This window comes from Sorex araneus, chromosome X (assembly GCF_027595985.1).
Source record: "Sorex araneus isolate mSorAra2 chromosome X, mSorAra2.pri, whole genome shotgun sequence".
Lineage (NCBI taxonomy): Eukaryota > Metazoa > Chordata > Mammalia > Eulipotyphla > Soricidae > Sorex > Sorex araneus.
This window is the reverse complement of record NC_073313.1, coordinates 134,371,590-134,395,464: the sequence shown is the minus strand read 5'-3', so window position 1 is coordinate 134,395,464 and position 23,875 is coordinate 134,371,590. Positions and strand designations below refer to the sequence as shown.

Genomic DNA, 23,875 nt, shown 5'->3' with positions numbered 1-23,875 from the left:
TGGAGCGCTCTCTGTGTATACTATATAACGATCCACAGTATACTATAATTCTATAACCTCTTATCCCTTCTTATGTCAGTGGGACTTTATTAAAACCAATATTTTCCTTTTGTCTGGTATAATTTTTTTCCTGACAATATTCTAGCACTTGCCATAACTTCCCCTATAGAGATCATAGCTAAAATATTTTAGCAATAATTTCAGGCTGATGTCAAAGTCTCACAAAATCTAGAAACAAATAAAATTTGGATCAGCAGTGTTATGTAAATGTAATATACTACTTATCCAAAAAGAGAATGAAGTACTGATACATAATACAGCATGGGTAAACCTAAAAAAAAAAATGTGAAAGGTATCACTGTATCACTGTCATCGCGTTGTGCGTCAATTTACTTGCGTGGGCACCAGTAACATCTCTATTCCTCCTAGTCCTGAGATTTTGGCAGCTTTTCTTTACTTGTCTTTCCCAAATATTGAAGGTTCTTTCAGGGTCAGGGAAATGAGACCTATCGTTACTATTTTTGTCATATCGAATACACCACGGGTAGCTTGCCAAGCTCTGCTCTTGCAGGAGGGATACTCTCGGGACCTTGCCGGGCTTTCTGAGTATATATATATATATATATATATATATATATATATATATACATATATATACATACATATATATAAATTATTATACATATACTCTTTATATAACAGTATATATATAAATTACTTTATATATATAAAGTATACATATATATATAAATTACTCTTTATGATTTGTTGCCTACTGTCTGAGCTCCATCAAATATGGTCTGATAATTATGAAAAATGGGTAGGAAGTGTCTTATAAAGCAGCCTGGAGCATGACAACGGTTGGGTAGTGGAGGTCGGCTGCCTGGGTTGGGTTCCTTGGAGTGGGGAGGGCTCTCACCCATCCCATCTGGAGCGCCCCAAGTGCAAACAGACTGTGAAAGTTAAAAATTGAAAAAAATATTATATGTAATAAAAGGAGTCACACAGGGGCTGGAGCGATAGCACAGTGGGTAGGGCCTTGCACACAGCTGGCCTGGGTTCGATTCCCACCATCGGTCCTCTGAGCACCGCCACGAGTGATTCCTGAGTGCAGAGCCAAGAGTAACCCCTGTGCATCGTCGGGTATGACCCAAAAAGAGAAAAAAAGGAGTCACACACAAAGGACCAAGAATCATGTAAAATGTTTATATGAAATAGCTAGAACATGCAAATTCATAAAAAGTAGATTAGTGTTTGCTATGGACTGTTGAGTGGGACTGCGATGAGAGAGATTTTAGCCAGTACTTTGTTTCTTTTTTGGGTGATAAACATATTCTATCTGGAATTATATAGTAGTTATTGTTGTGTATATGGTTGTTTGAACATATAGGAAAAAAATGAATTGTACACTTTGAAATGGTTAAAATGATGAATTTTTCTGTGTCAAATTTATTTCAATACAAACTATTTTAGTGGTACTGTATCACAAAGAAACAACAAAATATTGATATTTCATTAACTACATATTTGGAGATATAACAATCTACAAAGATTTTTGAAAGAGTCTTTTTTATTAAGATAAAGCCAGTAAAAGTAGTAACATTTTTATGGATACACATATAATAAAAATTGCCACTTGGAAGTAAACATTTGTATTTCTTTTGAAATTGGAGTTAAAATTTAAAATTTCCCAGCTACAATGAAGTTATATTTGGTAAAGATAATTCTAACCTTTAGCATTACATGAAAATAATTCACCTTCTTTATAAAAGCAACATACAGAACCATAGAATGTTGTAGGAAATTTTCTTTTGAGATCTCTTCATTTTGTGAAATTATCACATACAGAATTCAAATTAAAATCCAAAGACTTAGCACAAAACTTATACCAAATGGAATTCACTGACAAAGTTGAAAGTATATTTTCTATATATTACATTATGATAATCATAAAGTTTCTAAAGAATTGATATTCTGAAATAAAATTGGTGTTAAAGAAAAGCTGTTTTATAAAATATTTGATAAAAATATTCATCTTTATTAACATTACGACATGAAGGTACATATTACCAAATTATGTAACTATATAGGGAGCCATTAAACAATACTCTGAGACTGCTCTTGTTTTTCATCTTCATTATTGACTTCTTCTTTGACATCTTTTCTAGCTTCAGCTATGTTTTCATATTTCTTTTCATTTCCTTCGTCTTGCCCATCTCCTATTCTATGTTCTTCTTTTACATATTCTTCCTCTTTTGGATCTTTGTCCTCTTTTTTATCTTCCCCTTCTATTCCATCTTCATTGCCCTTTATATCTCCTTCCATTATTCTGTCATCCTCCTGCTTTATATTTCCTATCTCTTTTTTATCTTCTTCACTATCTTCTTTATATTTCCCATCTTCATCCTCCTTTTCAATTCCTTTCTCTTCTTTGTCTACTTCAGCTTCTACTTCTTCTTTCTCTTTTTCATCTTCATATTTTCCATCTTCTTTCCTTTTTTCACCACTGTCTTCTTTCCCATCTTCTCCTTTCTCTTTTTCCTTGTTTTGATGTTCTCCAATTACTTTCTGATCTTCTTTTTCATTTTCTTTTTCTTCTACAACCACTACTTCTTCCTTTTCTCCTCCCTTTTCAATATTTTCAGTGGTTTCCTCCTTTCTGTCCTCAATTTCAGAAGTAGGGGCCTATATACACAAAGAAAAGTCACATGCATTGTATTTGTATGTTTAATACTATTTTCCATAAATATTTGGTCATAATTATATCTATTTGTGGAATTATTATTCTAGATTTAAAAGAAAGTGATTTTTCTGCAGAAAGATCTTCTGAATAACCACCTAATGAGAAAGATATTCTAAGAAGTGATATTAATAAAAGTATCATCCTACAAAGATATGCATATATGTATTTGGAAGAATAATTCTGGAAAGCTAAATCATATAAACAAGTTCCATTGTAAATATGAAGAAACAAAGTAAATGCCGAAAAGAAGACACATTTATCCTCTTTCAGCAATTTTTAATTAGAAGGATGACATAAACAAAATACATTCCTTGAAAATACAATAGATTCTGTTTCATTGATGGTGATATTTAACTTTTCTTTGTAGAGTTACTTGACTTAATTCATTTAGCACAAAGCATTTAGGATTAGTACTTGTACTGATGGAAACAATTTTTTTGTGATAAATACTGTATTATCCACTCTAAGTGAAACAAAAACTGTTTAATGAAGAGGACAGATTTGTTGTTATCAGAGGAACAACAATAATACTTCTACCTCACAGCTCTCACCACATATACCTGTAAATTTTCTATGTTTTAAGTTAATTTTGCTTTTGCCTTAGATACTATTATATCATATGTTTTATACTGAATTTTTGTTCCCAAAATTGGTAGAACTAAACCTAACTCCCAATATATGTAGGGGCAGAGTGTCTGACAGATGAAGGGTCTGCTTGCCATACCATTTTCTCTGATCCCAGGGGGTTTTGTTGTTGTTGTCATACCAAGGAATTGCAAAGCAAAATGTCAATGAGACATTATCACATGCCAGTGATAATAGTTTAAATAATAAAGGCTGTAAACAACTTCAGTGATTAAGTGGAAAAATGGAACCTTGGTAACTGTTGCAAATATGAACTTGTCAAGCCTCTATTGAAAACTCAAAATATTAAAGCTGAATGTACAATAAAATTGAGTAATTTTATTCCTTGGTATTTCTTTAAAGAAAATGAAACACAAATTAAATATGATACATACATATTCAAATGTATTGCAGTGCTATTTACACTCATGAAGATATGGAAACACCCTAGTGTTTAACAACAGGTACGTGGAAACATGAGGGAATATAGATTCATAAGGAAATAGAAATCAGCTATAAGAAAAGATGAAGTCTTTCCTTTTGTTATTACAGGAATGAAACCAGAGGCATCATGCTAAGTGAAATACGTTCCAAAGAAAAAGACAAATAATTTCAGTTCTCACTCATAAGGGGCATTAAAAAATAACAAAGCAAGAGAACATAAGCAAAAGAGACCCTTAAACTTTTATGATGGTAGTGGGAATACCAATGTCGGGGAGCTGATACAGAGGGTCTTATGGACAGAGGTGGAGGAATACTTGTACTTTGATACAGACCATGGTAACATTGTACTCCTAAAATATATAAGCATTTATACTGCTGTAAAGCAATGCTATGTCTATTGAAAATTATTTAAAATCAAAAAGAGGTCTTAGAGCAGTTCTCATTCCTTCTATCATGTGAGGACAGAAAAGTAAGTCTACTTGCTATTAAAATATAAATCAGATCCTCAGTATAAACCAAAAATGATGGAACCACTCTCTAGACATTCTTAGTTTCCAGAACTGATATAAATAAGTGTCCATTATTTATGAGCTACCTAATTTATAGTAGTTTGTTAAAATAGAAGAAACAGACTAAGATACTATAAAACAAAACTAATTGTCAACTTTTTAAATTTAAAGTCAAACAGACAAACAGAGCATTTTGGTCAGCTGTGCCTATTAGTAAAGGTTCAAGTTAAAAAACTATAATATATTTAGATACCTCTATAATTTTGCTTTCCCCATTTTCAGCATTTTCACTGTTGTATTCTTCTCTTATAATTTCTTCTTGTTTTGTTTCTGCTATTGGTTTGGCAGTTGCATCTCTGTTTTCTTCCATCGTGTCACTTTTTGTCTTCATTTTCTGTCCAGTAAAACAAAAAGTACAAATAAATATAGTATTTTTTCACTTAACTTCATCATTAGGCTCCCAGAAACTTGCAATTTTAAGCAAATTATGTGTATTGAATACAGATCTTTTAATAACGTTGAATATTTCAATGTCAAGCAGGAATTTTTCCTTAATACTATAACAAAACAACATTGTTTAAACATGTTATTTGAGGACCTAGTATATACAATTCAAGTGCTGTGTTGATTAAATGGCTCATGTTATTTACAAATACTCGTAATAATTTGTTTTAAAATACATGTATTCAGTTGTTGTCTACAAATAATGACACTGGTTTTCATCATAACTGAAGCAGCACTAAAAAGGATATGTTCTTCTTATATAAATAATATAACTTTTAGGTGAGAAGCAACAAGTTAAAATGAAGATCAGTGGCTAATCAGGGCGAATTGCAAGCAAGTTACACTTTAATAAATGAACTTTCCTTGACTGGGGAGGGCAATTTATTTCTGTCATATCTAATAATTAACAGCAAGATTTTGTTGATTGCAAGTCCTTTTTGGCAATGATTAAGAGAAATGCTATGTTACTGAAAAAAACCAGTCTAGATATATATTTAACAAAGATCTCCTCCAAACATAAGCAATTTAATACAGCGCTGTAATGGCATAAATTGTGAGTGCTATCTCAAGAAAGTTCTTTGAAAGAGCATTCAAAGGGACAAGAAAATCTGTGTTTGTAGTCTGGATCTCATACTTAATTGATGAGATCTTGAGTACAATCACAACTCTCTGAGCTAGTTTATTTTATATGACTAAAAGATATATATTATATGTACCTCATAGAAATGTTATTAAAAACAAATTAAAAAGTATAAAATTCTCTAAAAACTATAAAATAATACTAGACACATTTTTATCTATTACCAACATGAGATATTAATACCTAAATAGGTTAAGTTTTTTTAACGTCCGTGATTATATAGTATATGTTCTATTCTATAACTGTTATCTTATTTTTAAAACTATAGTAAAAACTGGGAGAGAAAATGAACAGACCCTTCTCTGAAGAAGAGAGCTGGCCAATAGGCACATGAAGAAGAGCTCATCATCCCATATCATCAGGGAAATCCAAATCAAGATGACAATGAGATAGCACTTCACATGAGAAGAATGGAACATGGGGCTGGAGTGATAGAACAGCGGGTACGACATTTGCCCTGCACGTGGTCAACCCGGGGTTCGATCCATGCATCCTATATAGTCCCTCGAGCACCGCCAGGAGTGATTCCTGAGTGCAGAGCCAGGAGTAATTCCTGAGCACTGCTGAGCATAGCTGGGTGTGACCCAAAATGCCAAAAATATATGGAAAATTATCAAGAAAACTGGAAACAATCTGTGTTAGTGGGGATGTTGAAAAAGGGACACTCATCCACTGCTGGTGGGAACGTAGTCTGGTTCATTTTCTATGGATGATAGCATTAAAATTTTTCAGAAAAGACTAGAACTTCATATGACCCAGCAATTCTACTTCTTGCTATCAACCCCCAGGACACAAAAACATTCTTTCTCAAGGACATATGCAAGCCATTATTCATCACAATACTTAGCACAATAGCTAGGCTATAGAATCAACCCAAGTGTCCAACGACAGAAGAGAGGATAATGAAGGTGTAGTAGATATACACAATGGAATATTATGCAGCTGCAAGGAATAATGAAATTATGCAATTTTCTGCAATTTAGATGGAACTGGAGGGTAACAGGTTAAGGGAAGTTAGTCAAAGGAAAAAAATATTAGATAATTTCCCTTGTCTGTGGTATATAGAATAACAGGACAAGGGAATACAAGGCATCAAATAGAAGATAACTAGGTTACTCTGTACCTTAGATTATATAAATGGGGACGGGGGAATATTCAAAGGAAAAATAGGAAGATTGGGTGGAATATAACTGGATCAGAGGGCAAGGGCCTTGGGCACATCAGTACTGTAGAGGTGTGCTACACACACACACACACACACACACATCACAGAGTGAGCAGCACTGTAAGCAGGAGACCCAAATTACAAGAACCAAAGTTAAGTATGGCCCTATTAAGGGGGTAGGCTGCGTGGTAGGAAGGAACCTGGGGTTAAAGTTGACAGTGGTACTGGAATTGGAATTAAGTAGATAATTTTTTGGAATGAAACTTTAACATGGAAATCTTAACATGGAAAACAGTGAAGAAAGTTTTTCTTTGTTGTCATTAACTATTATTGTTTATCATTATTACAAAAACTTCATTTGCTCTAGTATTAAAATATCTTTTAATCTAACATTCCAAAGAACTTTATGTCACTGTGTTTCAAAGAACTTTATGAGTGACTTTAATTTACAGTCTCTTCATCCACAAAATTATGAGATTAGAGGACCTCTAATAGTCCTCTATCTTTAACCTTTATTATTTTAAGAATTAAAGTTATCTTGGGGCTGAAGAGATAGTACAGTGATAAGGCACATGCTTTGCACATGGCTGAACTGAGTCTGATCCTCAGCACTGCACATGGTCTCCAAGCACTGCCACTAGTACCAGGTGTAATCGCTGTGCACTGTCAGGTGTATTTAAAAAAGGGGGAAAAAGAATTCATGTGATCTTTAAGGATGATCTACATGAGAACATTAATTAAAGGAAGGATAAAAGTCATATGAGGAAAATTATACATCCCTTTATGATAAATCCCTCAAAAATAGGTATAGATGTAATTTACCTAACATAATAAAAACCAACAATATTATTCCACAGGCAGCCATCATCCTCAATGTCAAAAACCTAAAAGATTTTCTGTACCAACAAAAAATAAGACACGAATGTCTCCTGTTACTATTGCTATTGAATACATTATTAGAAGTCATCAGAAGAGCAAATAAACAAAGGGTATAAAAACCCATGTTGAAAAGGAAGAGGTAAATATTCACTATTGCAGAAAATGTATATACACAAAAACCCCAAAGTCAAGAAAATACTATTACATACAATAAATATTATTAAATAATAGGCTAAGAATTTATTTAATTTCTGTTAAAATAGCGCAGCGGGTAGGGCATTCGCCTTGCAGGAGGCCGACCCGAGTTTGATTCCTCCACCCCTCTCGGAGAGCCCGGCAAGCTACCGAGAGTATCCCACCTGCACGGCAGAGCCTGGCAAGCTACCCGTGGTGTATTCAATATGCCAAAAACAGTAACAACAAGTCTCACAATGGAGATATTACTGGTGCCCACTCAAGCAAATCGATGAGCAATGGGATGACAGTGACAGTGACAATAAAAAATAAAGTATCACTGTATCACTGTTGTCCCATTGCTCATTGATTTGCTCAAGCGGGCGCCAGTAACATCTCATTCGTCCCTGTCACGTTCAGGTCAGGGGAATGAGGCCCATTATTATTACTGATTTTGGTATACCAAATATGCCATGGGTAGTTTCCCAGGCTCTGCTGTGCAAAGATTCTGCATTGCTCTCTTCTGGGAGCTTTGCTTTATAGTCTCTGGATCTTGGCCATTGATGAGATTACATAGCTACGGTTTGTGGGTGTGGCTGCCAAGCTATAGGAAGACTAAGGACTTGGGTGGAGGAGGCCCAGTCCCTATCCAAGCAGGCTTGGAGATCTGAGATCCTGTGGCTGAGATCTCCAAAAAAATAAAGTAGCAGAAAAAATTCAGGAAAATAATTTCATTTAGATTTACATTAAAATTTAAATACATTGTAAGAAATTTAACCAAAACAATGGGAAAATATGTATCTGGAATAGTATAAGACACTGTTGAAATAATTTGAAGATACAGATGTGCAAAAATTTCTTATGTTCATTTTTGGGAAAAATTAAAATGACTAAAATGATCATATTATCTAAAACAGGATAAAGATTCAGTGAAATCCCTATCAGAATCCCAACATAATTCTTGTTTTGTTTTGGTTTTGGGTTATACCTGGCAATGCTCAGGGGTTACTCCTGGCTATCCACTTAAGAATTATTCCTGGCATTGCTTCTGGATGGGATGCTGGGGACTGAACCCTGATCAGCTGCATGCATGCATGGCAAACACCCTACCCTACTAACACTCCAGCCCCAAAAATAATTCTTTAAAGACATAGAACAAAATCATCACGTTTAATTGAATCACAAGAACCTCTTAGCAGCAAAATCACTCCTGAGAAAAATGAACAAAAAATGTAGATATTAGTGGTTGCAATGATAGCTTAAATCTCCTGGCTGCCAAATGGTTCCTGAAACCTTCCAGGCATGATCCATGAGCACAAAACCAGGTTTAAGCTCTGAACATTACTGGATGTGGCCCCCTAACTTTTCAAAAACTAGATATCATACTCCTCAATTCAAACTATACTAGATTGGTAGTAACTAAAACAGCTTGGCAATGGAATAGAATACATTAACACAAATCACTGGAACACAAATGGAAACCCTGAAGCAAAATCCCAGATATATAGAAAGTTCATGATAAAGGATTTAGAAGCTTACAATGGAGAAAGCAAGGTGTCTTCAATAAATATTGTTGCAAAACCAGACTATATATGCAAAAGAATAGAAACCACATTATAATACAACACAATTATTTTAAATAATCTTAAAATTATTTAAAAGTAGATGAAAGACATGGGATAACTTAATATTGCATGTAAGAACTGAATCTGTAATATAAATAGAAGACAACATAGCAAATACAATCCTTGGCATCAGTCTTAAAAATGTATTTGTATAACTGACTAGAACAGCAAAAGAAACAAAAGAAAAGCTTATGTACAGCAGAATAAACTTTCATTCAAGCAAAAAAGAAACCTTGTAGAGTGGGAGAATGATATCTGTACATTATATGTTTGACAAGGGGCTAATATCCAAAATAAAACAAAAAAATTCTATTATAAAATTCCACTTTCAAAATACAAAAGAATTTTTAAATGGGCAGATGATCTGAATAGATTTCATTGCAAAGACAACATACAGCTGGTTAATAGATACTCAAAAATGATTTTTATGTCTCACTACTAGGGCAATATAAGGCAGAATGAAATTATCACCTCACACCTATTATAGTGGCTATTATTTTAATGATTTGAAATAAGTACTAGAGAGGATGAGATGAAAAGGGAATTTTTGTACACTACTGGTAGAAAAATAAATTGACATAGCCATTATCTAAAGATTTCTCAAGAGTTTAAAAATATAAATACCATATGATCTAGTTATCCCACATTTGGGTGTTCTCCTGAAAAATGAAATTTGAAGAGATACATGCACACCCATGTTCATTGCAACATTAATACAACAGCTGAGAGTTTGAGACAACATAAATGTCTACTAAGTATGGATAAAGATGTGGTATTTACACCTATCTATCTATATATGTATATACGTACATCCACAGAGATTTATCTACAAAAGAGAACACCATCAAATATAAAAATTAATTCCTTTTTTTGAAATAAAATAACTAAAAATTATCTATCATGCTTAATAAAATGCTCTAGATGAAGAAAGACAAATACTTTATGATTTTATTCACATGCCATCTATAAGAAACAACAATTGAACTAAACAAATCAAAAAATTTTGGACACCTAATCAATTAGTGGTTAGCAGAGGAATGGGAAGGAGTGGATAAGTTGGGACAAAGGGTCAAATGTATGGTGAAAGACAGAATTGCACTTTCAGTGGAACACTTATTGTAGTATACACAGATTGATTTTCAATGATGCACATATGGTACCTATAGTGCAATATTACTTAAAAAATTTCAAGCAATCCTTAAACTTTTAACCATTTATCAAGTAGTTAAATGTCTAAATATGTTATATTCATACATTTTCACAAAAGTCAATATAGGGGAGAAGTAAACCTAATGTGAGGTTATTTATATTTCTGATGTCTTTAGCTATAACTTCAGAGCAAAGAAACCTAACCTATATAAAATCAAACATATCCATTTCAAATAATATCTTCAGGCCAGGATGTCCATTCTCACTATTATTAAACATAGCATGCTAAGTCCTAACCACAGCTGTTAGGCGAGGGAAAGAAGTTAAATGTTTCAAATTAGAAGAAAAGGAATTAAACTATCTCTACTTGGAGATGCAATGATAATATAAATAGAAAATAATAAAGACTTCAACAAAAATATCCCCAAATCCTCAAAACAATATACAGTAAAATGGCAGGATACAAAATCAGCAACAAAGATTATTTCTGTTCTATATAAAAATAATTAGAAGAGAAAGAAAAATTTTAAAGCAAACCAATGATTGCTGACTTTATTGGTACTGTGACCAAATGATGTCAAAGAAATGTATATTTAAAAAAAGGTTTCTTTGGCTACACCAGGCTGTGCTCAGGGTTTACTCCTGGTTCTTAGCTCAAGAATCAAGTAACTCAGGGGTGCATATGGGGTGCTGGGAATTAAACCTGGGTTGGCCATGTGCTAGGCCTACTGTACTCTTTCTGGTTCTGGCATGCTATCTTTTATGCGTCTCTCCAGCTAAAATTTTTGTCTCTTCCTATGAAAATGCCAAGAAGAAGAGGACAAACAAACACAGAAACAAAAATGCTAACATGCTCTGTATGATATAATTTAATATGTTATTAACTAAAAGCAAAATTGTTAGTTGTATGTATGGCTTTCCAAACAATTATTTCTAAAGAACCGCGATTTTTCTTTCAAGATTACATATTAAATATTTACCCTTGGAGTTGATGTTCTTTTGGGCTTCAACTCAGGTGTAACAGGCACAGACATCTGTATAAGAAAGTGGTATGTGGAAAAAAATATAGTTGAAGAAAAACCACCAACAATAAAATAAAACTTCTTAATTAAAATAAATGAGTTTAATTAAAGTGAAAATAAGAAAAACATTTCACTAGTGTTTAATCTTGCATGAAATAATTGTACTGTTTTTGCAATTCTTTTATTTAAAGGTAACATTTTATAATACATGAACAGCTTTTTTAGAATAACTACTTACAGCAGATAGTCTGGCAGATCTTCTCTTTGGCTACAAGTGAAAAATATATCATTGGTTGAGAATTATACATACACAAACTATAAACATTCATAATGTAAAATATTTATATACACTAATATTGTCATCAAAGAAAAACTAAATTTTATTAGAAAAATTGTAAAATTATAAGCTTTGATATTTCTCTATATATACCATTAAGATAATTTTCACTCAGAGCGCCCCAGAGGGGAGGCGGGTGAGAACCTTCCCTATCCCAAGGGACCCAGCCCTGGCAGCCAACCTCCACTACTCAACCGCGCGATGTACCAGGCTGCTTTCCGGACTGCGCGGTTGCTTTGCAACACATTACAAGACTTTCTACCCATTTTCCATAATTACCACACAATATTTGATTGAGCTCAGACAGTAGGAACAAATCATAGAGAGTAATATATATGTCTATATATACATGTCTCTCTCTCTCTATATATACATATACATATACATATACCTCTCAGAGATCCCAGCAAGCTACCGAGAGTATCTCACCCGCACGGCAGAGCCTGGCAAGCTACCCGTGGCATATTGGATATGCCAAAAACAGTAACAACAAGTCTCACAATGGAGACGTTACTGGTGCCCGCTCAAGCAAATCAATGAGCAAAGGAATGACAGTGACAGTGACAGTGATACCATTAAGATAAAATTATTTAAAGTAAAACTTCAATTGCTAGGCTAAATTAATTGGTGTATAGTAACTAAGAGCACATACATAAATGAAAATAAAGGCCCCTCATGCAAACTTAGAAAGCAAGTATTTTGCTGAAAAGGAAGAGGCTCTCTCCAGATCTTCAAAAGTACAGTAAGGTCCTAAGTTCCAAGAAGTTTGGAGTTTTCAATATTCATTACTAAGAAGTTCAATAACACAGTACATTGCTATTCATAATTACAAATATGGTAACAGCATCTAAGGTTTTAGCTGCTTATAAGTCTCAAGGTTTTAAAAATGAACTTTTTTATAAAGTGAGTTTTTTCAGAAACTTACCTCCTGGTTCACAGTACCTTGACCCGCAGCCTATACAAAGGAGAAAAAAAAAACAGAAATAGTCATCGATTTCAACAAAATTTAAAATTGTGCCTATGAATTACAGTTGCAGCACAACTGTTTATGAGATTTTCCTGGATTCCTACTTTAGTAGCCACATGTTAATCCGTTGTAGTACACTACGTATTGCAGTCTAGTAATGTGCAAAATTATGTCATGACACAAAAACTTCTGAGGGGCTTGAGCAATAGTACAGGGGGTATGGTATTTGTCTTGCATGCAGTTCACTCAGGTTAGATCACTGGTATTCCATATGGTCACTAGCACAGGAACCTGCTGGGAGTAATCCCTGAGGGCAGAGTCAGGAGTAAGTCCTGAGCAAAGCCAGGTGTGGTCCCAAAACAAAAAAAATAAACAAAACTGCACATAACCGTCCTGAGACAATTATAAAAGTCAACCGTATCTTTTTGGGCAAATTACATTTCCTAAAGACAGACCTAATTTTTTTGTTTGTATGCAGGACATACCCAACAGTGTTCCAGTCTTAAACCTAGCTCTGTGCTCAGAGATCACTCCTGGTGGGCTCGGGGGACCATACTGGGTGCCAGGGATGAAACCTGGGTCAGTCTTGTGTAAGGCAAGTGCCCTATACCCGCTGTACTATGGGTCCAGCCCAAACCTTAACATATATATATTTTTCCTTTTCTTCTTCATTTTCCACCTACTCCTATTCCTCCTTCTCCACCTCCAACTCCTTCTCTTCCTTCTTCTCCTTCTTATTCTTCCTCCTCTTCCTTTTCCTCCTCCTCCTCCTTCTTCTTGCACTTCTTCCTCTTGCTTTTCCTCCTCCTCCTTTTCTTTCTCCTCTTGCTTTTCCTCCTCCTCCTTGCTCTTCTTTCTCTTACTTTTCCTCTTCTTCCTTCTACTTCTTCTCCCTTCTCTCCCTCTTCTTCTTCTTCCTCTTCCTTTGCCTCCTCCTTCTTGCTTTTCTTTCTCTTACTTTTTCTCCACTTCCTCCTTCTTCTCTTCCTTCCTCCTCCTCCTCCTTTTTCTTGCTCTCCTTCCTTTTGCTTTTCCTTCTCCCTCCTCTCCCTCCCCTTGTTCTTCCTCCTTTTTTTTTGCTTTTTGCTATTTTAGGGGGCCAAATCCATTGTACTCAGTGCTTACTCCTCTTTCTCCGCTCAGGGTTGACTCCAGGTAGCGCTCAGGGTATCATTTGTTGTGCCTGGGATTGAACAGGGTTCATCTATGTGCAAGACGAGGACTTTACCCCCTATACTATCTCTCCAGATACCTTTATACTTTTAGAATCAAAATAACTTTAGAATTAAAATCTTAGAATCAAATCTTTTTTCAAAGGGGGAGTTGCAGACAGAACAAAGGAGTAGCTTCACGCAATTTCCCTGTTTGGGCTTGTGTTTAATATGCAATTGTACTTAACTGACCTCTATTGACTCACTTTTCTTCCGGGCATGTTCTACACACCAAAACTACAAGCCCCACAATGCTTTGGGGAGACTTCTTTGTTACAAAGTAAATGCGTTTTTCGGAGGATTCGTCAGTCGATTTTAAAACTTCCCGCCACTACCTGCTTCAAGGTTGCTGTCAGTAAGGTAAAATAAGTAAGACTCATTGCGCAAGCTTAGCAAAGTCAGGGTGGAATCTCAGGAAGGGCGACGGTGATTAGAAATCATTGCGTTCCGTCTCCTCTTAGCCTGACAATTATCAAGCCACTGAACGTTTCATTCAGCCTCAGCGCGCTGGAGATTGTCGGTCTCTCTCCTATATTCTAGGGGAAGGCAGACAGGCGTATAAGAACAATATCAGAGCGGGGCCGGCAAGAGTACAGGGAACAGGGCGCTGATTTTGCACGCTGCTGACTTGGGTTCAATGCCAGCGTGATCCCTGGACGGGCGTTAACTCCAGGTATATAAACCCGGAGGACGGTCGGGTTTGATTTGCCCTGCCCCCGCCACCCTCCCCCGTCCCCCTCACGAAAAGCCTAGAACGAAAAGAATAATATGAAAGCCACCATAATGCCTGACATCATGCCAACGTTTTACCATTTATTCAACAATCAAACAGCGTTCGACTTCTGCGGGACTGTCCCCTCCCCCCACCTCCAAAGCAAACAGCCGGAGGGAATTTTTTGTGTGTGCCCGGCGAGGAGCCCCACATTCTGCAAGGAGGATTGCCAGGATTGCCCCGTAGCCCGGGAATGATCTAGAGCAGTTCTGCACGGCTAACGTGAACGAATGCATGCTCGCTCCCACGCCAGCTGTAGTTTGACAGAGTTGGTTTACGCCTTTAAATCCAAAGCTCAAAGAAAGCCAGATCTCTCGGCCACAAAGTTGCTAATTACACTGGTGAATATCCCTTCCCCGGGACAGTTTGAAGTCTGCGCCGCCTAATGGCACAGGATTACCACTGCATAGCCATCTGGTCTGACAAGAAGTGGAGGAGGGAAGGGGGAAAAAAAATGGAAAAAAGAAAACGGGAAGAACAAAGGCAAATATGGAAGAACGCGCCGGTTTGCGTTCCCTCCAACGGGATGGTTCCGGGAGAAAAGCCGGAGGCTGCTGAGGAAAGTGGTGTCTGGAAGTGCAAAGGGGAGAAGTTTTCTCCAATGGGGTAAGCGGAGGAAGGGGGTGGGGTAGGAAGCGACAGCATAGCTCTAGTTATGGCTGTTTGTAATTCAGCATGGAGACACCTCTCAGGCGATTCTTTCTCCCAGATAAAACAAGCCCAAAGTATGCTACCAGTTGCATGTGTGGCCATCGCCAACCTTCCTCCGATCATTCTTTGTCCTTTGCTCCACTTCCATTCAGCCTTTCACAAAATCGAACCGGATGCCAAAATGTTCATTTAAATAGGAACGGAGAGCGAGCGAGCAGGAGAAAGCGAGAGGGGGAGGGGGAGGGAGAGAGAGAGGGAAAGAAAGGAAGGAAAGAAGGAACATTTTTTTAAAAAAAACTGCGATTAAGAAATATGTATTTCTGTCTCCAATCTCCTCTCTACCTTCCCTTTTCACTCACCTTTCTCTTAGGCATTGTTGCAGCTCTATAGGCGATCGTAACAATTTGCAGTAAAATGCTGAAAGCCGTTGCCGCCCGACTGCACCTAGAGCGAGTGAGTTTTCAATGAACTAATTGCAGCTCGACCTGTACTTGCGTTAATGGCAACATTAAACATGCCAAGACGCAACCAAATGACGTGAATGGTTAGCGGGAGTGAGAGCCAGACTGGAGTGACAGAGTGTCAGGCCAATAAGGGGAGTTGATTGGTCCAGAGGGAGTGGCCCACAGTCCTGTCCACCGCGCTTGCACGCAGCCTGCTCTGACCGCTAGTGGGGTGGAGGTGCACACTGATTTAGAGGCAAAGTGCCCAAGCATAAACCCCAGGAGAAAGCTAGAATTGTCTTGTTTGGTTTTTCCTTTCGTTTTGTATCGACAGGTAGAAGTCACTGCAGTTACTTTCTTCACAGTGTTTCCAAATCCACGCTATTACTGCTTGGGAGTCGGGTATGGGGAATGCATTTCAGAAAAGGTTTAGTCTAGGATCCGGTGTTTTCAGCCCACCTTTGGCAGATGGATGGAAATGAACGGAGGAGAGAATTCATTGGTATAGTAGAAAATATGGGAGCTGTTTCTCTGGTGTGGGAACCTCCTTCCAAAGCAGAATTGTGGTCTAGGAAAGGGGAGAGTGCTAAGATGGTGCGTTTTCTAATGTGTTAGTTTAGCAACAAAACAGAACGTCATGAAGAGCTAAGTACCTGATGGAAGGGGCTCCTGAAACACCCTCATCTTATTTGGTGAGAGCAATTAAGAATTCTATGGAACTTCATGAAGAATTCTATGGGATTCTATGTGAAGTGTGTTGCGTGGAGGTAAATAGAAGAAACAGCGATTTCGAACACAAACGTAGCATTTTAAGTTATTTAGAAATACGTCATATATCGAAGTTTTAGGGCTCACGGCTTGGATTAGGATGTGGTTACTGAGGCATCTGTGGCATAAAATTGAAGTATGTCACAAAAACTCAGGAGACTGGGGCAAGGTGATTGAAGTGAGTCATTCAGGTGTAGAGTAGGATCTTGCCTGTTTAAAAGTTCAAACGTTTACAAGTTTAAACGTTTAAAAGTTTAATATTTGACTTATCGTAGGTCTTTTGCATTCCGTTTAACTGCTTTGAATAGTTCATTAAATATCCTTGTTTACTAATATATTTGGGGTACCTTCTTACTGAAATGGGGCTGTGATGGCTGAATATGGTACTTCAGTATAATTACATATAATACAAAGGATCCCATCCGAGGCTTTGTTTGGTAGTTGTAATAGCTAATTAGGTTTAAAACCCCACATCTTAGAGCTGGAGAGATACAGCACTTGCCTTGCAAGTGACTGACCTGGGTTCAATCCCCACCATCCCATATGCCCCTCCAAACTGCCAGGAATAATTACTGAGTACAGAGTCAGGAATAACAATTGACCATTGCTGGTATGCCCCTCAAACAAAAAAAATTCCTCCCACACTCTGGAAGGATAATAAAACTAGGAACTTGACTATTTTTGGGGGAGGGGGGTTTGGGTCACACCCGACGATGCTCAGGGCTGACTTCTGGCTCTACACTCAGGAATCACCCCTGGCGGTGCTCAGGGGACCATACGGGTTGCTGGGAATTGAACCCGGGTTGGCCGCGTGCAAGGCAAACGCCCTACCCACTGTACTATCACTCCAGCCCCGGAACTGGACTATTTTAAATGGTCACCTTAAAAAAGAATTTTATTTGTACTCATGTGGATTAAAAGAGTAATCCATTTAAAACTATGCCCCCCCTGAACACTGCCAGGAGTGATGTCTGAATGCAGAGCCAGAGTAACCCCTAAGAATCTCCAGGTATACCTCCCCACAAAAATTATTTGGGTCTGGGAGATAGTACAGGGATTAGAATTTATGCACCTAAATTCATTCTGGGTCTGATTTTGGCTATCACACATGCCTGAGTATGCTAGGTGTAGCCCAGAAAGGCTCCTGTTTATCCCTGGTATGGGCCAAGTGGTCCCTGCATGGCACTACAGGGCCCAAGCATCCTGGGCCCTTGCACTGAAATGTTCATCCCAGTTAGCCAAAAACTGTGGAGAAAAGGTCCTTGGAACTGCTGAGTACACCTTGAAAACTCACTGAAAAAATATAAACTAAATTTTCGTACCTGCTGTAGCATACCAAGCTATCCGCTCAAACTAAAATACAGCCTAACAAAAGACCCTATCATTCTCATTTTTCCATGCTTCCTCTGCACCTACAGTGTAGAATCAAATAGATCATAGATCAAGGAATAATAATACTCTTTGCAGTTCAATCTTACTCCTTTAACTTCATGTTGCATTCTGATTTAAATAGATAGAAGCAATTATATTGCTTTTTTGCTCACAGTTATCAGCTTGGACCTAATACTATAGAAGTCTCCTTTTATTTTTACAGGGAAAGAATTGTTGGGTGATCCTAGATATAGTTCAGAAATTTCATTTTTCCTGAATTAGAATCTAAGGAAAAAATAGTTCAACATAAGAATTGCCTGATAAGGCCAAGGAGAAGCATGAAGAGAATTTAAAAACAATGTGTCAACACTGAAACATATTAATTTAACAATTCTTTCACATTTAGCTTTCTCAAGGGGCTATTTGAAACTATACCTGGCTGTGCTCAGAGATTACTTGTGGCTCTGTGTTCAGAGATTACTCCTAAGAGTATCTGGAGGGCCATATGTGTTGCTAGGGATTGAACTATCACTGGCCATGTACAGGGCAGAAATATCAATTACACACACAGCAAAATCTCTTATGAGTGATCCAATCTAAGTTCAATAATAAAACAGGAATGAATAACTCTTTATGTCTGAGAGCATTTAAAGCTTTTGTTAGGGAAGTAGTGTTTGTCTTGGTGCTGAACCTTTAGATGATCTGTTATAGGAAATTAAGAGGTATCACTTCACTTGTATCACTTGTCATCCTGTTGATCTTCGATTTGCTTGAAGAAATTAAGGATATTAAGAGGTAGGAAAAAATTATACTTGTTCAGGAAACAGTGTCTATTATGGAAACAAATGATTATGAGGAACCTTAGGAGTTAAAATTTGGTTGGAGACTAAGCCAAAATGTGCACTTAAGTGTAGTCTAATATCCCTCCTAAGTTTGTCAGCATTTTTTAGTGTTTTCTTTCTTGCAGATTAAGCTGTTGTAACTCTAATCTAATCTTATTGTATAGTTGTCTATGCATAAGAATAATTACTAAATGTGAAACATTTCTTTAATTTCTGACCCTTATCTATGTCCTTGTCTATGTCCATTAACCAGGTAGTCTATTTCTTTTCATTTTTTAAAATAAAAGTTATGCTTTTACTTTCAGCTTTGCTGCATTATTGCTCTCATCGCAGATCCATTCTACTTTATTAAATATTATCTATTAAATATTAAATATCTACCAAACTGTTCAGACCCTAGTTATATATAAGCTCTTTGACCTCTTATATGTAAACTCATATATAGCCTCTTAACTACAAGCTCTTCTCCCATGATTTTGCCCCTAAAATATCCTACCTTGGCATACTATGCAATTTAAGTTGTACCACACATATTACATAAGCAAGCTTGGTACTTTCTTTCTCTCCAACCACTCAGTCTTATAACCTTACACTGATAATTTCTTCTTGCATAATTTTTTCTGTGTTCCATGTTCTATCTCCTGTAAAATTTATTAATATTAAGAACTGTTAACTAAAATTAATAAAGATTAAAAATTTACTTAAAGAATATAATTGCATGGTATTATTTCTTTTGGGGGGGTACATATGACTATGCTGAGGGTTTACTCCTGTCTCTGTGCTCACAGATTACATCTGGTAGGCTCAGGGTACTATATGTGATGCCAGGAATCAAACTTAGGTAGACTGTGTGCAAGGCAAGTGCTTTACATGATGTATTATCACTCCAGGCCTACGTACATAGTTTTATGAGGACTATAATTATATTCTTAAGGAATATAGCAATGTAGTTTAGGTAACATATTTATGTAACATTAAATAAATGTTAACATTTATGGGTTTAATATACAAGTTGCTTCCTCACCACCAAAGTTCCCAAGACCTTCCACTACTGTCCCTTTTTCTTTGCTTTTGTTTTGTTTTATACTTGCAGTGTTACACACATGCCCAATATCAGAGTTCCAGAATCCCTCCACCTTTATCTCAAAGTCCCTTCTTTCCCATTCCCTCTAGCACCATCATATCACAGTTCTATTAACCATGTTTCAGGGTTGTTTCCATTGAGAGCTGTCATATCCTTTGCGTTGTTTCCTTATACTATACATATGAGTGTAATCACCTGGTTTATCTTTTACTTTCTGAGTCATTTCACTTAGCATAGTACCCACCAAATCTGTCCAAGTTGCAGAAAATGGCAAGGTTTTAACTTTTATCATAGCTAAATTATGTTCCATTGTGTATATATACTGCAATTTTTTTTTATCTACTGATCTATTGTTGGGAACTTGCATTGTTTCCTAAGCTTGGTAATTGTAAATAATGCAGCGATAAACAAAGGTTTGCATTATGTCCTTTCAGATTAATGTTTTTGTGTTCTTGAAGGTAGACATCCTTTCAAATTAACATTTTTGTATCCTGGGATAGAGAGGCTCAGAAGTGTAACTGTAAGATTGCATGAATGCTATAATCTTATTTTTGAGTAGCCTCCAAACTCTTGCCTAAAGAAGATTAACTAAGTAATAGTCCCACCATTAGTGAATGTGAGTTCCTTTTTGCCACATCCCTGCCACAGTCTGCTGTTTCTGAACTTTTTGATGTAAATCATTCTCACTGGTGAGACGTCATTTAAATCTTATTATCATTTAAATTTCCACTTTCCTGATATTTAGTGATGGACATTTTTTTCCTGTTGGCCATCTTTATGTCTTCTCTAAGGAATTATTTGTTCATCTTCTCCTTCCACTCTTTCTTTCATATTTCTTTTTGGGTCAAACTTGCTACGTTCAAGACTGGTTCTGTGCAGAGAAATCACTCCTGGCGGTGATCAGAGGACTGAATGGGGTGCCAGGGATCGAACTAAAGTCAGCCATGTGCTAGGCAAAGCACTCTACGTGCTCCAGCCCTCTCCCTCCTTTTTTGATTAGGTTATTTGTTGTTGAGCTTTAGAGTGCTTGGATGCTTGGATTTTGTATTCTGTTTATATGATATGTGATGTGTAATGCTTGTATTATATGTGATGTGTAATATGTAATGTTTGTATGGTATGTGATTTTGTATGCTGTTTGTGTGACATGCGATGTGTAAGTATTTTCTCCTAATTAGTGGGGTTTCTTTATTTTAGACCTCATTTCTTTTGCATTGGAAAACTTTTAAATTTGACGTAATACCATTGTCCTTCTTCTGATTTTGTTTTTCTTGCCAAGGGGATCATATCATTGAAGACTCCCAAGATCTTGGACTCTCCTACCTGTTTTCCTTCATTAAGTAAATTTTAATTGTCCTATAATTACCAAAACTAGACTTATTATGACCTGTTATTTGTTCCTCTTTTACAAAATTGCAATGGATTGTTTATCTTTTTCAATTACTCACAAAAATCTAAAAGTTAATTGCTTAACAATATTTCACAGTAATTTCTAATTTTTCCTGGATAATATTTCTACTCTCAGAACTTACAGGGACATAGTTGATCCATTCATTAACCATTGGGAGAAAGAAATAGAGAGAGTCTCGGGCCAGGGCCGGTGCCGGCTCATGCTCCGCCGAGATTCGACCCGGGTGGCCATGCCTTTGCACAGCCGCTTTGCTGCTGAATGACCAGGATCCCGAGCCAGATATATTACTTGGGATCTCAGCGAGTGCTTGCAGCCATGTCTCCAGACTGTGAACTAAGCTTTTGCCCCATGCTACTCCAGGAAGGGAAATGATGCAATTTCCAACTTAAATCTCCCTGGGCTTAATTACTAAAATACAGAAATCCTAAATCATGCAGCCGCAGTAGCTAACAATAAGCAAAAGATATAACACAGAAAGATCGACTAGCAGCAAACAATTCAGTAAAATTTCACTGATTTTAATAACACCATTGTGAGATATAACAATTTTTACAAAATTTCTTTTACTGAGATATGTTTTGGTAATTCCACTTATCATTTTGTTGTAACAAGCAATATAAAATAAATTATTTTGTGCCTGATAAAGGGTGCGACCTTGAGTGGTGTGTGGGAAACGGAATAGTGGTTGAGAGATTGTTACACTGGTGGTGAGACTGGAGCTGGAACATTGAATGCCGGACACAACTGTGCTATGAATAACTTTGTAAATGATGGTTTTTAAATAAAGTTTAAAATATCAGCCAACACTATCTTTAAATCATTGCTATTTCATTGTATACTAAAAGTCTTGGATCATTATTTGCTAACAATAGTATTTTTATATTTTTACTCTTCACTTAAGATATAATGGGAATGAGTACAGTAAAGGAATAGATAAAAATAATAATGCAATAGAGAAAATGAGATATTCATTGTGAGTCAATCGGCAATTTTGAGAACCTCAGTGTATGCAAAGTAGTGTACATAGAAATGATTTTAATTATGTAACATATATTCATGTTTTAAAATCATATGCATACTATTCTACATATAGGTGGCATATAAATTTAAATGATGAATATATAGAGTATTTTAAGATGTCTTATTAATTACCTAACATGCCTTTACTCATGATCATGATATTTTCATGTGCTTTCTCTATTTCTTTCTTTTTTAAAATTTATTTTATTGAATCACCATGTGGAAAGTTACAAAGTACTCAAGCTTATGTCTCAGTTATACAATGCTCAAACACCCATCCTTTCACCAGTGCCCATATTCCACCACCAAAAAAACCAAACAAACCAGTATACCTCCCATCCCCCACCCTCCAACCCCCACCCCCCTGCATGACTGATAAATTTCACTTCCTTTTCTCTTTACCTTGATTACATTCCATATTTCAACACAAAACTCACTATTGTTGTTGGAGTTTCAACACAGAACTCACTATTCTTGTTGGAGTTTATCCCCCAAGAATACGGCCCTATTGACAAGGAAACATTTGATAATTAGTTTTCCACTAATGAGAATGAAGAGATATAAAGTCTCTAATGTGATGTACTCTTTCTGTGCCATCAGCTTTATGGAATTCGGAGTTACCACATGGCCATATATGCAACCATGTGCTCCAGGGACACCAGGCTCTGTAGAACAAGGATGATTCTTAGTCCACCCCTCTACCAAGGATGCCCCAGCATATTTACTCCAAAGACTGGTCTGTCCGGGAGTTTCATCAAGTTTGCATCTCTTGCGAATTTAGTCATGAAGCTGCAAAGCTGGGTCATTTGCACGGCGGAGGTTGTGAAATGAGTCTCTGGCTCCTGGGATTTCTGGCAGTATGAGGATCAAGTTGGGGAGGCTGTCCATCCCAACTCCCAGAAGGCCCAAGATTTTTTGCCCTAAAACCAGTGTACCCAGGAGTTTCATTGGCTTCATGTCCCTTCTGGGATTAGTCCGTTGGTTGATATTTTCAAAGCAAAATGAATGGCAAGTCTACCCTAAGCCAAATACATCAATGAACTTAAACTGATTGAGAGATTTGTTTATTAACACCAGGCTCAAGGACTAATAAAATTTGGAATTACTGAATAAACTCTGATATGAAGGTTCTGGAAAATGTGTTCCCAGTGGAAATGTAAACAGTAGTGCTTTCCAAAACAAATATAATATAATACAATATTGTGCTGTTGACTAAGGAACTTTCATCTACTTTTAAAGTAACAGTTTAAAAGATTACAGTTATTTGTCTCTAAATCTTAAGGCTTAGAACCAGTACCCAAAGACAAATCTCCAAATCAAGGATCAACTATTTTTTACTAGGGAGTAAAGATAGCCTCTTCAACAATGGTATTGGGAAACCTGGATAACCACATGTCAAAAAGATGATGCTCACTCTAAACCTCTCATCTTACATAAAAGTCAAGTCAAAGTGGATCAAAGACCTTGAGATTATACCAGAATCCAAGACGTATGTTGAGCAAAACATAGGCAGAACACTC

The 23,875-nt window shown here is 36.6% G+C and overlaps 1 protein-coding gene across 1 annotated transcript; it reads right to left on the bottom strand.

Annotated features, from left to right (window-relative positions):
• Positions 1 to 1,433: 1,433 nt before the first annotated feature.
• HMGN5 (high mobility group nucleosome binding domain 5) lies at positions 1,434 to 15,961 on the bottom strand. The gene is made up of 6 exons (XM_055120436.1): positions 15,776 to 15,961; positions 12,741 to 12,770; positions 11,717 to 11,746; positions 11,437 to 11,490; positions 4,574 to 4,714; positions 1,434 to 2,685 (listed from the first exon to the last, which is right to left on the bottom strand). Exons 1-6 carry the CDS (start codon positions 15,788 to 15,790, stop codon positions 2,098 to 2,100), a joined length of 858 nt encoding a protein of 285 aa, XP_054976411.1. The 5' UTR covers positions 15,791 to 15,961; the 3' UTR covers positions 1,434 to 2,097.
• Between the last annotated feature and the right edge of the window lie 7,914 nt (positions 15,962 to 23,875).

Bases quoted from the DNA above. Each gene is read 5' to 3' on its own strand.
- HMGN5 (XM_055120436.1), bottom strand. The intron at 4,715-11,436 runs GTAAATATTTAA...TTTACTGGACAG, and splicing joins AAAGAACATCAACTCCAAGG to AAAATGAAGACAAAAAGTGA. The intron at 2,686-4,573 runs GTATCTAAATAT...TTGTGTATATAG, and splicing joins GGGAAAGCAAAATTATAGAG to GCCCCTACTTCTGAAATTGA.